At 39.0% G+C, this 15,963-nt stretch overlaps 1 protein-coding gene across 9 annotated transcripts in view; it reads right to left on the bottom strand.

Moving 5' to 3' along the window:
• Positions 1–15,963, bottom strand: part of ARHGEF7 (Rho guanine nucleotide exchange factor 7) — a 113,975-nt gene that overhangs the window by 52,416 nt on the left and 45,596 nt on the right. For all 9 annotated transcript variants that reach the window (XR_010355638.1, XM_064407825.1, XM_064407817.1 and 6 more), the window contains 3 exons: positions 14,250–14,380; positions 11,616–11,817; positions 3,260–3,348 (listed from right to left, as the gene is read on the bottom strand). Coding sequence is in view for 8 of the 9 variants with exons in the window: in XM_064407817.1 (XP_064263887.1) it covers positions 3,260–3,348; positions 11,616–11,817; positions 14,250–14,380 (422 nt within the window). In the remaining variant the exon portion in view is untranslated. The remainder of the gene's footprint in view (positions 1–3,259; positions 3,349–11,615; positions 11,818–14,249; positions 14,381–15,963) is intronic.

The following is a 15,963-nucleotide window of genomic DNA, read 5'->3' as shown; positions in this document are numbered from 1 at the left end:
AGTACTATGGCACTTAACCAAAATAGCACATCGTTGAGCAAATTGTGATCAGTATGTAACTGTGATCAGTATGTAACTTTCCTGGATCACAAGAATTTGCATGATGAACTCCTTAAAACAGGCCCTTGAGAGGGGCAATGTAAAGCACTGCACAAGTATACCATACCTTGAGGGGCGTCAAAAACTTATATGAGCTTCAGTAGACAACTTGATCCAACTTTAAAAGTGTGACCTCAAAAGCAGTGTTGATTTTCTACTACTTCTCAAACACTTAAAAGGAAACAAGGTCATCCAAATACCAAACTGTGAAGAAATTTGCCCATTTCTTCACCTGCTTTTAGAACAGCTACCTAATCTGGAGAGAACCTGATTTTATTCTGGATACAGAGCTATAAACTCTCAAGGGATCTGAAGCAAAAATAAAACTCAGAGTAATGCCTGCTCTGTCTTCAGGGAATAACATGCAACAGTACACCCACTTCTTCAGTAATAGGCTACTAAATTACTTCGACATGGAAAATGCTTCATCACAAGTCTGGTTCATATTACACACTACTACAGACTTGTATCATTTTATAGAGGACAAAACCTCAGCATTCTCTACTAACCTGAATTCCTGAGCCAGGCCAAATCTACATACATAACAAATGCCTGTCTTCTCAGCAACATGTAGTGCAAGCAGTAATAATTAAGCACACTGAAACTAGAAGGAATGTGATTTGTCTCACGAACTCCAGACGGAGCTGTGAATCCACAGAAATAAAGAACATGTTTACAAGGGGGAGAAGAGCAGAGGCAAGTGGTGAAAGCAGTCTCCTATTTTAATGTATTTGCCCTTAGCCTATCCCAATCCTCCTCTCAGAAAGGGAGCCTCTCATATCACTTTCTGAACAGCCCTTTGATTTTGTCCTCAGTCCAAAAAATGTATCCTTAAGTGCTGCCTGCACAAAACCTTCCCTGGGGTAAGCAGCAATAAATAACTATGATGACTACAGAGTCCGAGCACATCCGCATGTGGGGACAGCCACAACCCAAAAATAGTACACAGTCCCTGAGTACCAGTCTCAACTCAAGCTTAGTAGCCAAGAGAACCTTAAACAAAGATTTTAACATCTATTCCTTCACTCCAGCTACATCCTTTCAGCTACTAGTTGCCAAAAGTTTTTTTAGAGATTTTAGAGAGCTTTTCCCTCAGCTTTATTATCAGGACAGACAAATGACATACAGCACAGGGAAGTGCCCTGTCTGCAGCTCAGATATTAAAACAGAAGAAAAACTCAACTCAGAAGTTCACTTCAGTGAATGGGTTTGCTGTTTGTCTTATCTACATGCAAAACATGTAAAAATCTTACGTATTTAATAGAAATTGAAAACATTCTATAGATATTTTGCCATCAGAAGCACAAAAAAGTATTTAAAGAAAATCTAAACATCAACATGTTGAATTTAGGTTTCAGACACAGCAGTGCAGTCTTACTTCTCTGAAACAACGGGCAAGATAGAGCACAGCCTCTCTTTCTAAACCAGAAGAATAAAATGGTGACTTAAAGAAAAAAAAAAGTAGGGGTATTTGCCACACTGTGGAAAAATCTGCAAACGACAATTATCCAGTTCATTGCAGACAGACTTAAGACCAGCACCCTAGGGTCAGTGCTGTAATTTACAACATATTTGTATATTATTAGGAACTGGTCCTTTTCACCCCCTACAATGTCATCAACAGTTATTAAGTAACTAGCAGTCAAAACAGTTGGCATCTCATTACATCAGGTTAATTGCACCAAGAAAAGTTGCACCTCAGCAAAATATAAAATAAACTAATCCTAAGAGTAGATATATGATGGTCACTAGGGTTTGGGGTTTTTTTTGTTTTTGTTTGTTTTTTAATTAAACTACTTTAAAAGTCAGCCACAGCTGTATTTCCCAAAGTACAGTAGCTTGAGCCTCCACGATTAGAAAAGATTATCCAGGGAGCAATTATAAAAATCACACAAACCAAAGGTGATATTTCAAAATTGTATGGTATAACTTAGGTGCCTGAACAAGTTCAACATCTACTTTCTCTTACTTTCACTTAAGTACACTTCTACCTCTCAAATTTGCATCCACACACTTTAATAACTTAAAGAAAAAAACACTATAAAGAGATACAGTGAAAACAAAAAGAAATAAAATCAATCCACTATTTTATCACTGGATATACCACAGCAAGCTCATTACTTCCTGCAGTTTGAGGGAAGGGTGTGCCTACGTGGATACTTCCCATTGTGACCAGCAGTTGTGGGATGCAGTAGCCAAAGAGTTGCAGCCCTCCCTTCACCACAGAACTGCAGCTACTGGCAGAGGCAGGAACAGAGCCAGATGGAGGAGCAGGAGGCTGCTTCACAGCTTTCAATTAGGGACTACAGACAAAAGACCTCTGTTCTTCCAGGTGCCATTCATGCCACAACCACACAAGACGAAAACAGAAAATGATGCTTTATGATCCTTCTTAGAAACTGATAGAAAATGAAAACCCATGACAGCTGCTTGGAAGAAAAGAAAGGTTGTGGTTTGGTTTTATACCAGCAGGGAGCAGTGCTTAACAAAAACAGTAAGATGCTTTTTTGCTTCCCAATGTGTCTACTCAAATTATTCTCAACATGGTTAAAACACACTTAAATACGGAGTTGGGTACATTTCTTACATGCATCTACTAAGGAGAGGTCTGAGTAGTAGGTTAAGAATTCCTGGGGGTGTGCTAAAGGCTCACTCTGCCTTGCTGTGAAACCTATCCAGAGTATAAGGGAGAGGTTCCTTAAGGTAACAACAGAGTTGATTTGCAAGCATCAGTACAAAGGAAGCAAATTGAACATTTTAAAACAATCTCTTATTCAACAAAAAGGACAAAAGTATACTTAATTAGTTTAACACAGCAGAATTTCAGTAATTCATGGAGATTAGGGAACATGGATGTCACATGGGAGGATGGGAGAAAAAAAGGAAATTAACAACTAGCAAAACAGGAGCATAATATTACATTAATGCAAATCATTCACTAACTTTAGACTATAATTTTTGCACCATGTTTAAGAATCCACACGTGTGATATTCTATTAAATAATGATCTTGTTTATATGAGAATCCACCAATACCCATATCTAGTTTTGGTACTTCCTGGCAAGACTGCCTTTGGGTTTTTTTGGCAGATAAGAGCATTTAGTTAAATTACATTCTACTGTATATAACAGCTCACATGGAAGAAAAAATGATCACTCACCACATTGTAATAACTTTTGTTAATTGCAGATGTATCAAAGCCTTTAGGTGGACTCTTCAATGTACCTGATTTGGGGGAGACTGGTTTTTCTGAAATAAAAGATATTTTGAGGTCAATGGGGTGCAGTTTCACAGCTCAACACTAGAGGTCAAACAAACTGCTTTAAAATATTTATCAAGATACAGTGAAAATGGTGCTTCACTGAGAAACATACATAACTGTAGTTGAAACTACGGGCAAAGAATCAATATATTCACAATTAATGAAATTCTAGCCTCATTGAGGGCAAGCAGAAAAACTGCCATTTTTTTTCCTGGAACCAGAAAGTCAGTTAATAAAATTTGCACTTTCAAATTTATTTTTTAGAAACAAGATGTTGTCATAGACTGCAATTAAAAAAACAAACAAGCAAAAAAAAATCAGTAAACAGGCATTTCCAAACCATATACGCACTTTCAAACAAAAGCAGTATTAAGTTTCAATATTGATTTAATGAACTCTGTGAAAACAAGTGACCAATCAAAAGCTGAACACTCCAGAGGTGAGACATTACACTCATTCTCAAAATAGAGATTCAAAACACTGTACTAGTGAAGTGACTTACCTTACGCCCAGAAAATTTTTTAAAACAAATTATATTTTTCTGTTAATGAATAAAAATACTTATGCATTTGAGACCAGAGTTCTTAATAAAAATAAATCCTTCCTATAACCCATAGGGAATCCATCCCTCAGTAATGCATGCTCTTCCTAGAAGGGTAACATTAATCTGCAAGATCAAAACAGCAGTCCTGAGAGTTACCCAAGTGCTGGCCCAGCTCAGAGAGACAGAAAACACACTCCTAAAGCCTTCCCTCCCACCACCGCCACTTCTCTAAGTCAATTACAGAGGAGCAAACATGAGGTGAGAGAAAATCAAAAGCAACAGGCTGCATGCTGCAGAAACAGCAAGTAAGATTTGCAGCATCTCTTTTTCATCTCTCACACTTGACTGTGCACTCAACTGAGAATGCTTGTGAGACTGTGTTTACCAGAACATTTTGGTGCTTTGGTTTGTCTATTTCTGCATGCTTTTAAAATAATGAGGCTTCTCTAACATGCAAATGTCAAATAAGCATTTGAGTAATTTGCATCCAAGCTATAAAACGGGAAATTGTCAACTGAACTGCCCCAAACAAAAGCACAGAAGCATCACCAAAATGTACCTACTGAAAGCTCTACCTTTATTTTAAAAGCAAGATCCTGTTTCAAACACATTTTAATAAAGATATATGAATAATTTAACTCTACCTGATACCTGAGGCTAAGAATAAATTATTCAAGTCTCAAACACCTCTCCAGGAGAAGCCCTGTCAGCCAAGCTAAGGGCCAGCTATGGAAAATTCCCATGGACACCAGAGCTGACCAGGGAAGCACCATCATAAGCAGAACACTCCCTGTGATACCAGCCTCTCCTGAGCAATTTAGGGCTTCTTCAGGCTCCCAGCTACAGCCCATGCATGATGCCATCTCAATCATGCTGACTCCAGGTGCAGATCACCCTTTCATCACCAGTACCAAGACAGCCTGGCAAGCCAGAGGCTTTAGCTAACAGCCCATGAAGAGCAGCTCAGCCCCATAAGCACACAAATGCAAGTATCTTTGAGGGGATTTGCTCTGTATTGCAGTGGAACTCCCCTCAAAGAAGCTAATCTAAAAATAAAATAGAGTCTTAAAACTGCCAAACATATGCAAAGAAAAAAAAAAATCTCCTTACCACATTCAGGGATGACAGTAAAACCCTTTTAGTTAATATCCCCTGCCTACCCACCCCACGTCAGACCTAAGCTGACACACAGCACAAAAACTGTTAGACCCAGCAGTTATCCAGCTGGGAACACTGATGCTCTCAGCCACCAGCCCTGCAGTATACATGTGCTCTGCTATACAGCCAAGTAATTCCAAATGACAGGACTCCTCCCACCCCCTTAGAACCAAGCTGTAAACTGAAGCAGATTTGCCATCAAACACTCAGTGTGAAAAGACCTAAAATCACCTCGTATGTATGGCTACTCATTAATATATTCATTTATAATGCTTCTCTATATGGGACAATTAAAATTCTTTTTTTTGTACTGAATGATGAAAATTATGTCATTCCCACAAACTTGGCAATTTGCTTTCATTCTCTGTGGAAGCTCTTGAACTTATCCTACAATTTATAGTGACTTTCACGTTCACTAAATACCTAAAGGTTTATTAATCATGTGCCAAAAAGCATGAAAGGAGAAACCAGAGTTATTTAAGGATAAAAGTAAATACTTGTCCCAGAATTTATCATAATACAGATGTCTTGAAAGGAGGAACAAGAGTTATTTAAGGATAAAGGTAAATACTTGTTCACTGAATTTATCATAATACAGATGGCTGACCATTGTTAAGCTGGCTGATCATGGAATTCTGGTTCTTTGTTATTTTAAAGGGTGCAAAAATAGCTCTCTTCCCTTATGCTGCTGAAGAAAGTGGGAGTTTTTTATGCTGAAACGTATAGAGTCATTTATATTGCCAGCTGTTCAGCTGATTCAGTTATCCATCAGAGACATTCACATGTCCAAATTCAGATTTAAAGACAGGATAGAAAAAAAAGAATCACATATTCACATAATTTTGCCTGAACAGTCATAATCAACATTTAGCTTTTAAAATGTAAAGGCCATTTCTATTGCAGAAACACGGAATCAGACACAGCAAATTAGTCCATCTGTCTATCATGTCTGGTATTCTGCCTCCAAGCAGTGCCTTGCTTCATAATGAGGAACAAGAAACAGTCTTGCTGCAATTAGCTTATTGCACAATACATTACAGAGAAGAAAATCCTGATCTTGAACATAAGAAATCACTTTCTTTGTTTGTGCTAGTTTAAGTGTCATTTATTATCCTTGGTAATAGAACATTAGAGTATTTTGCAAACAAAGCATATTTCATTAAACATTTCATGGAGGCACCACCCCTATTCAGCAGACTACATCTTCATGAAGTCCATAGATTTTTGAAACATCAGCAAAACCCTGGCACCTTGCCCACTCCACAGGGGCTCTATTTCTCAAAGCCCTGGAAGAGAGTGACCTGAGCCAGACACCAGCTTTTCCCACACACAAGATTTTTGCATCTCCCTACTTTTCTGCAGCCACAATGCGCATCCCTTATATTAACACTGAAAGCACGGTGAAAATGGCTCAGCGTATGATCAAATCCAAAGCTGGCAGGCATCTGCTCAAGTACAGGAAGAGATGGTATCCTGCTGGTGATTGAAACTAAGAGTTAAGTTACCCCGTCCATCTCTCTTTTGATCAAAGCATCACATTCAAATGCCCTCAGCCACACTTGATAATGCATTGCCTAGTGGCAAACCAGATGGACTTCACTGAACAGATCATCTTTGGGTGCAGAATGAGAGTAGCACAGGCTTTTTAACTTTACTTTTCCAGCAAATAATTATCCTCGGTGGAAGCAACTGCTTTTATAACCTTTCCCTAAGATGCCACAAACTCCCTAAAATGAAGTTATCTTATTCTTTACAGATGTCTATTGATTGGCTGTAAAAAGACAATTTACCCAATCCTTCCCAATACTCTAACTTACATGCTTTCACATTACCTTACATTCCCACATTCTCTCCCTTCTGTCATGTCTTCAGTTTATGCCATATTAATGTTCATGCAACACTCTACTTCGTGCTACTCCACAGAGTATTTATTCCCTTCAGAACAGACTTTACTAAAGCACTTTGACCTTACTGCTACAAGAACACCCTGAGTATTTCTGCGATTACTGTGCCATTGTGCATAATTTAGATAAAAAGAGCCGATTTGGGTTATTTCATCCTACATTAGGGGAGGAAAGATGAGTCAACAAGAACACCAAAAGCTGTATGGTCCCTATAGCAAAGTGCTACAAGCAAGCTCCATCTTCCTAGACTAATCAGTTCAAGTCCAGCATCAGGAGGGCAGACCTAAACCTGTTCCCAGTTCTCAAGAGGGCTCAGGCACTACTGCAGTGCTCCACTCTGCAGTACAGACACTACCAACACTTCTGCCCCAAAAGCATTCACTGGTCCCAACCTCTATTTTATTGATGTCTGAAGAGTTACACTTGACATGAGAAAATAAATACTCCTCTGAGTGTACATGGTTGGGGAGAAAAAAACTAACATTCTTCATGGGGTTTTAGTTATTTTTTCCTTCGCTTTTTTTTTTCCAAAGCCAAAAGTGTAATTTCTCCTTCCCTCACACACCACAGGATGGAAGCAGCTGACACTCTACTCCTCCACCATATTCTGACCTTTTCCCCACATTGATTTTGCTTTAACATCCAACTAAAAGAAACACTATCACTGTCATTTGCACTGGGCCTGATACTAATAACTGTAAAGAAAGCATAACAGAGACTAGGGCAGTAATGAAACATTAATTTCTGCAAAGAATTAGAATAAAGTTTGTGACATATCAAATGTAGTTTGCACAAAGCTGTATTCCCTTCTGTGTAATCTCATGCCATTTAAAGGGATTATGCTTGGATACAGCACAGTAACGGACCATGTGGTTTTTTTCAAAATCTGATTAACATCTGACAGTAGCTAAGCAAGTGCATCCCATTCTGACTAACCACTCTTCTTTTCATTGCAAGGGAACCCTCAAAACTAGGTCTCCAAATCTCTAAGTACCGTGTGAGACAGAAGCAGCACTGTAAGAGACGAGACTCCACCTACACCTTCACCTCTTCCTGATCCATTTTATGTAAGCAAAAACAACCTCAATAAGGCCATGCTGTCAAGTATCTTAACAAGTTTACACATTATTTTCTACCCTCTGTCACATGTAATAGTAGAGCAGGATAAAACCAAAATCCTTTCATTTCAAAGCACTTCCTGACTAGGGATCAAAGAACATTGAAAGACATAAGATGTTAGAGGGTTTGAAAATAGAAATGAAAACACAGGCACAGGGGAGAGGGAGAGAGAAATGGACCCTTTTTTTCTGAAGTTCACAGTGTAAGCATGTACCTGAATAGAAAACAGTATTTTTTTTTTCATATTTGATCATAACTATAACAATTTCAAACAAATATTCTTTTTCCCCTTGGGTAGCAATTTTCCTTCTCAACCAAATTTATTTTCCCCCAAAATAGTCATTGTCCAGCCTAAGAAAATGAAATGCTCTGCTTTGCTCAACATTCTCTGTATGTGTCCTACAACCATTTGTAGCTCACCTCATTAGCATTGTGTGCTAACTCTAATCACTCAGGCACAGCTAAACAAACAAGTTACAGCCATGGCACAACCACTGTGAGATATCATGTGATATTCTCTGCTGGTGTAAGGTAATTTACATAATGCAGCTTGCTTTTCTTCTAAACACTTTAAGAAATCAATGTGAGTAAAGGCAGTCCCATTGCCACACATCTCTTTCTTCCCTTCCTTGAATATATAACTTCAGAGCCACTGTAAAAGCTAAGATTACATATCTACAGTTTTTTCACACTAGAGAATTTTAATTTAGGACAAAAATCCATTTATCTAAACACCTAATGCCTATATAGTTTGTGAGAATTAAAACAAAAACACATGCATAAGTGATTTCACTCATTTCTTCTCTTACTCAATTTGCACAAGTCAGGTTACAGCAGACTGAGGGGATTTAATTTAGTGAAACCCAGGAACTGATTTAGTCATGTCCTGGGAGCTCTCCACAGAATGCATCATCCTATACAGAACTGCTAAGTATTTACAGTATTTTCAGCTACATTTCAGAGAAGAAAGAAGCGTAGAGTCATACTGCCAATGCCAGACCATTTTACAGAGAATGTTGAAAACAAATGATATGTCCAGGATGAACTTTTTTTTTTCAGAGAGACCTTAATCAAGAGCATGTATTTCAACAATCCAATCTGGATCTTTTTTTTTTAAATCAATAGATTTTTAAACTGATAGAAAACACATTCAAGTAAGAAGAATTCAGTACACTTAAAAATATGGGTAAAAAAAGATGTCCCACTAGTAACAACATAAGCAGAAAAGGCCCACAAGAATGATAATTCCTTTAAAAGTTAGTGGTATATCCAATAAAGAAAAGAAAAAGTGGATGCAAACTGACATGGAGCAAATATTACAGATATATACACTGACCACAAACACACAAAAAGAAGCAAAAGTAAGCAGGAGAAGTCAGGTCATCATTTAAGATACAACTAACATAGACATGAGGGTAGTAGCAACAAAGCATTCCACAGCACGCATACATACATGAAGGGTAAAGATAATCTGCAACTCCGCAGTTACTAACACTAAGAAGCTCTTGGTATGTCCTTCTTCCTTCTACTACCCCCCATCTTCCTCATAAAAAAGTCAACTTCAGGCAATTCAAACATATACCTACAAATGCTTAAAAGCAGGTTAAAATTACTATTTTGATAAATTACACAGTACCTGTTGTGCTGATTTGATCTAAGAGAACTAGCTATATCCATATCTGAAACCAAAGAGGACAAGCGAAGTTCCATAAAGTACTGGAAAAAGCCAAACACAGTCATTTTATAATGGAGGAGGAAAACAGAAAGCTAGTGAGCTACAGCTCACTCCTTTCAACTTTGTAATACTCAATGAATATTAATTAAGCTTCCTGAGAAGAGAAAAGCATGGGCACAAACAGAAGAAACTTCCACAGAAGAAACTGAACAAATTGGACAGCAGTCCAAGAATGCAAGAAGTCTTGCAGAAGCCAAAAGAGAAACTGCTGCAGCAGGGAGAATACACCTATAAAGCAGAGGGGAAAAGGACTCAGGAGAATTTTCTTCTGAGGGCAAGAAGTGAAAGTAGAAACCATGTCAGCCCCAGGGATCAGACTGGGTTGCAAGGAGTCACAAGTATCAGACTGTACTCGGCACTACAGCTTGTCTCTTTCTACTTACTTCACCGAAGTGCAGCATTCTTAACACAAGAACCACTTAATTCTGGTTACTGGCAACTTCTGGTTCTTGCATGTTCACTGTTAAAGCATTCCTAATCTGGAGCTTAATTGACTGCCTAGGTTCCAGGAGTTGGAACAGGTCAAAACTGCTCAAATCCAAACCAAATCTCTGCAGCAATAATTTAAATGAATTACAATGAGACAAGACAGTCATCATGGCTGATGCTAAACACTACAAACCAAAAACAGGCTTCAAGAATTGTTTCTCAGGATAAGCTGCATCTGAGAGATCTCTAAAGAAAACATTAAAGCCAAGTCTTACATTGTGACTATATCTGGGAGAAGCTGGTTGAAAAGGACAATGAAGCTGCAGATCTAAGACTAGCATTTTGCAGCAACAGACTGGAGATATAAAATCAAGGAAGAAAATAAGAGGATGCAACCAAAGAAGAAAAGATAAGTTTTAAAACAGACTTTTGCTCCCACAACCTCATGGCAATCAGGCATCCGAATAGCTGCCTCAATGGGGGGAAGAAAAAAAAAAAAAGCCATGCCAAAGACTTTAGCATGGCCCCAAAAGATGTGTGTTTTCACTGGAGCTGTAACAAAGGAAACAGTGGTAAAGCCTTCCAGAGACCCTGGGTAATTTTATCCTACCAGGCTTATCCCTAATCTCTGAAAATAAGCCAAGACAAGGAAAGACATGGGGTAAAAGAAGGAAATAAAGGAGACAGAGAAATTATGTCACCCACAGCAATGTCCTAGTGGATTAAAAAGGAATGCTACTTCTGATATTCAGATGACATTTACAGAAAGCACTTTGACTGTAAAAAGTTCAAAATAAAACTTCAGCGGAAGGATGAAGCCTTTATGAAGAAAAGCTGAAGGCACATGAACAAGAAAGAAAAAGAAAAATCACAAATATTTTAGCTTTCAAAAGAAGATTTTGATAGAATTAGGTTTCCTTCCTGCAGTTGTTTACTTTTAAGTAATGGGATGCATTGAGTAAATTTTTGTTAGGTTTGGGGGTTTTTCTTGTTTATTTTTTGGGGGTTTTGTAGGAAATCTCTCACTATTTAAACCAAAAGCATAAATACAAAGGCTGTCAGCATCTGAGTCAAAATCCCATACTCTAGGAATTCAAACCAAGGAAGTGAGAGCAGCCCAAATGTGACAGACAAGCAAACAGAATGGGGAGTTTTCTGCATGCTCACTGCTAATTCAGAAGCCACTCTATACAATGAACTGGGGTGGGGAAGTGTGAGCTCCTGAGAATTAATCATTACTGTGAATGATGTTCAGTAAATAAAATCAAACTTAAACAAAAAACATCACAAGTTTCAATGAACCAACCATCAACATCTACCCAAAGCAAGAATTTCTACAAGTATGCTCTCCCCTTCAAAACTCACCATTTGATTTAATTTCTCGTACGTAGTTACTTGGAAACCACCCTGTTTTTCCATTCAAAGTTCCTTCCCACCAGCCTCCTTCTTCCACTCTTGTAACATGAATAATATCGCCTTTTGAAAAAGAAAGTTCATCTTCATTTGTCTGTTGAAAATTAAATTTGGCTCTCACCACCAACTGATGGTTGCCGTTATCTGTCATGTCCTAGTAAGAGAAAACAAAGAATAAAATGATCATTAGAGACTTCAACAATATTTCCATGAGCAAAACAAATGTCCATAAAATGGAAATAGCCTTTCCCCCACACACAACAGGCCCCACAGATTTTTACTCAAAAGCCTTTATAAGGTGCAATTTAGCATTTCCATCATTTCTGGAATTTTTAATCTACAGATTTTTATCAGCCATGGGAGTATATATTTTACTTATTACAGCCCCTCCAAATCAGAAGGGGTTAACAGCTAAAATGAGAATAATTCTTGCTCTCATAAAAAAAATATAGAAAACATATACGTTTTCTATAACTAGCATAAACTGAAACTACCTTGGACAACTACAAAGAAACAAAGGCCTTACATTACAGAGCGTTTTCGTAAAATTCTCTGTGCTGCAAGGAGGGAGAAACTGAGCTGGGTTTAATTTAATTTTACATATATCAAGACTTTGCAGCTCAAAACCTTTTCCTTTTTTTTTCCTGTAACAGATCAGGTTAGTGGCTTCCACAGCTGAAGGTACAAATGTCCATGGCCTGCCAAAGAAGGAGTGTTCTTTCACAAAATCTACTAAAGCGTTACGCAACTTACCTTGACTAAGTACTCCCAAATAATTTCTCTCAAGGCTAGTAAAGCTGGAAGCCTGCAGGAGTCAGAATTGCTGCTGTCTATATACACTATGTATGCATGCTCATCCCCTACCGTGGATGCAAAGGCAGATTATCACTCTGTCCTAACATCTGAATGTTCTTTGAAGTAACTAATGAGTCTTTCAAATTAATGATTTTCAAATTCAGCATTTTGTCCCTGGATGTCAATTTTGGGTATCTACACCATTCAAGTATTTAATGAGAGTTTGGGCAAACCTTTATGCTAAAAAAGTGCAATACTTGGACAACTTTAAAAACATTGCACTGGAACTGAGAGAATAGCACTACAAATCATGTTTGCCTCTATGATAACCAAAAATCAATACTTGTACAGCTAAAAACATAGCTTAGTGAGAAAACAACTCTGTAAGCAGTCCTAGTCAGCTATCCAGGCAGAAGAATTTCACCTACATGTTGCCTGTATAGCTGAGGTGATGAAAAGACTGCATGTTGTCACCAGAATCTTACATGTCAGCTTAATTCATAACCCCAGCAACCATGTTATTGTATCACAACTCAATATGGCTTTCATCAAAGTTAGCTGCTGAGAAACTACAGGAAAATGAGGGCAAACACAACTTTGAAAACATGCAGAAAGTCCCAAGATAGTGTAAGCCCAAGTGTTTGACAATTAGATTGGCACGTTTTCAAATAAGTGCCTCTGCCTTAAGTCCTCTGCTGGTACATTTTGTGCTTTCATCCTCTCTGCTCAACAAGAGAGAATGTTTTGGTTTAGTAAACGGTAAAAAGCCACAAAGTAAGCAGAAACATTGCACAGTGAGATCAACTACAAACCCTATGCTTTTCCAGCATGGCTTTCCAGCAGAGGAAATGAGTACAAACTTGGTGAGAACAGTTCCAAACAGATCATCTACACCAACAAAACCAAACTAGGGATTTCCTGGGTTTGGCCACTAGCTCTTCCCCTCCTTCTCGCAACTCTCTGCTCTAACTTTGCACAGAGCAGCTCAGATCACCAAAGTGATAGAAACACTAAAAACTCTGATTACTTCAGTGATCCAGCTAGCAGCCAGTCCCACCAGCTGCTGCATGTGCAAAACTGAGTGGGCTGTGAACAGCAGAACAGGAGCTTGAATTATGGCCTAGGGCAAAAACTTCCACAGCTTCTGCTACCAGATAAAACATATTACACACGTAAGAAAGTCATGGATAAAAGCAGCTTTCATTAGGGGTGTGAACCCTCCTTGCAAACCTTCAGTGACTAAAAGTATGTTTTATCAAAATGTCCATGAGGCATGCAACCCTGAATTCAGCTGTACTTATAAAACAATGGCCCATACAACTCAGTTACCCAAAGGCAAGTTGAAGGATCAACTTTGACATATAACACAAAAACAGTAGTAGAAACAACTACCACTACCGCCAAAATTAGAAGTATCACCTTCACAGAGGTCTGAATAACCTTCAATCACCCCTAAACTTAGACAGAAAATGAGATTTTTTGCCTTTGGAACACCAAGTCCTTACACTGAGAAAAAAACCCATAAATCCAGGAAGATACTGTCTATGCAGACAACATGGAGCACTAAAGGAGGAAAAAATAGTTTGAAGTTCACAAAAAGCTGCATGTATTTTGAATCATATAAAAAGCTGCAAAAACAAACTCACAGGCTAAAAATACAGAACTGAAAGAGGAGTTGCTTTGCAACACTATAATTTACTTACAAAGCTCATTAAAAAAAAAAAAAAAAGGAGAAAAGAAAGGGGGAAAAGAACCCCACACCACAGCATATTTCATTCACACAGAACTTACCAAACTCCGATACTGTCCCTGAAAGAGTTTTGAAGTTCTACTGTGTGAAGACTGGGATCCCAAAGAATCAAAGGATTTTATCCGATGAGATGAGGGACGTGCACATACAGAGTCACTGCCCAGCCCTATGTCTGTAGGAGAGTGGGAAAAAAATTAAATATTAGAATTTTAACAACCTGCATCTATAACTTCTGCTTATCGCTGTAAAATTCACATGCTTAAAGCAGATTTGATGTATCTGCAGTTACTCAGTAATTCAAGATTCAAAAAATTATAGCAATAAATAATCTAAAATCCTGAGACATCGACAATTTCTTCCCCACACAGACAAGAAAACAACTTGGCCTGTTTAGAAAGAGGAGGGTTAGGACTGTATTTCTCTATTCCTACTCACTACCAGTCTATTTAAAGGTAATTAACCAGCATCATTTTAGCTAGTAGCCAAGAATTTTGACTGCATAAAACTTGCTTGAAGTGAAGCCAGCCACATCTGTTTCTTAGCTCTTCCCACAGCCCCCCATCTCCTTCTCAATTAAAACATTCCTTCCACTGTCTCTTTTCCTACATTCCCCTTGTCTCATCCCAAGTTGGTTTTTTTTGCCAACTAAGCTATTTTTTCTTCTCTGGAGGGAGGACTAGGAACAGAAGAAGAAAATGCTGCTTCTCAAGTAAACAACACCCTCCCAAAACATTTCCTCTCTTGCATTTGTCTCTCCTCTGAGCAGCACACCCATGTGACGTGTTCACCTGAAGGGCTGTGTGCCATCAGGGGCTGCTGGGGTCCCTTGTGGGCTGGGAGGCACTGAGGGAGCAGCAGGACAGGGTTCATCCCACCATCCCAGCCAGGAGTGGGCAGCTGGGGGCACCAGGGCAGCCCCAGCCCTGGACACTGGGCTGGCACATCCCTGGGATGGGATGTTGCCAGCCAACAAGGGGGGTGTGTCCTGTGGCTTAGTGAGCCACAGCCAGCCAGGGGCTGCACCAAAAGCAGGAGCCAGATTCAGTGCTGGCTGCAGCCTCCTTCCTTGATCCTACCACTCGAGACTGATACTGCAATGGAGTGAAAACCCACAGAAATCCTTCATCAGTAATCATGCCCATTACTCACACTCCTCATATTGCAGGAAGGCCTACCTCAGAAGAACCTGTGTATGCCTGAAATTCTTGCAGATCCACATGGGGATCTGAAATCCACCTTCCAATACTAGAGCAGAGAGACACAGTCTAAAATGCCTGCTACACAATTACCTAGTTAATGAAAATTGTTTGGAAGAACAAGAACGTTTATGCTTGCCCCTAGGAATGAGACAACACCACAGTTTGCATGTGGTTTTGATTTTTGGTTTCCATACCACCACCACACGCCCCCACCACAAAAGGGATCAGCCCAGGTCCCTTCCAAACAGCTGCAGTTGTGACTCTTTGACACAGGCCTTAATCCACAGACATCTGGACAACACAGCCACACTTTTTCTCCACTTTAACAACAGCAAAGGCAGCAATGGCCCGTGTACAGCAGTTTTAAAGATGTACTGCACTGGTTTGCATTTGCACTTACACTTGAGATGAGAGGCAGTATCTCCAACTGGTGTAAACAGCTTCAAAGAAGTCAATGGTATTACTCCATGCCCACTCATTACAACTAAGATTTGGTTGCAAAACTTAATTTTAAGGGGTGCTTTCTAATGCAAGGGAAAAAAAAATAACCCACCAA

This window comes from Passer domesticus, chromosome 2, assembly GCF_036417665.1.
Source record: "Passer domesticus isolate bPasDom1 chromosome 2, bPasDom1.hap1, whole genome shotgun sequence".
Taxonomy (NCBI): domain Eukaryota; kingdom Metazoa; phylum Chordata; class Aves; order Passeriformes; family Passeridae; genus Passer; species Passer domesticus.
Note: the sequence above shows the minus strand (reverse complement) of the source record. Positions and strands in the feature narration are given on the sequence as shown.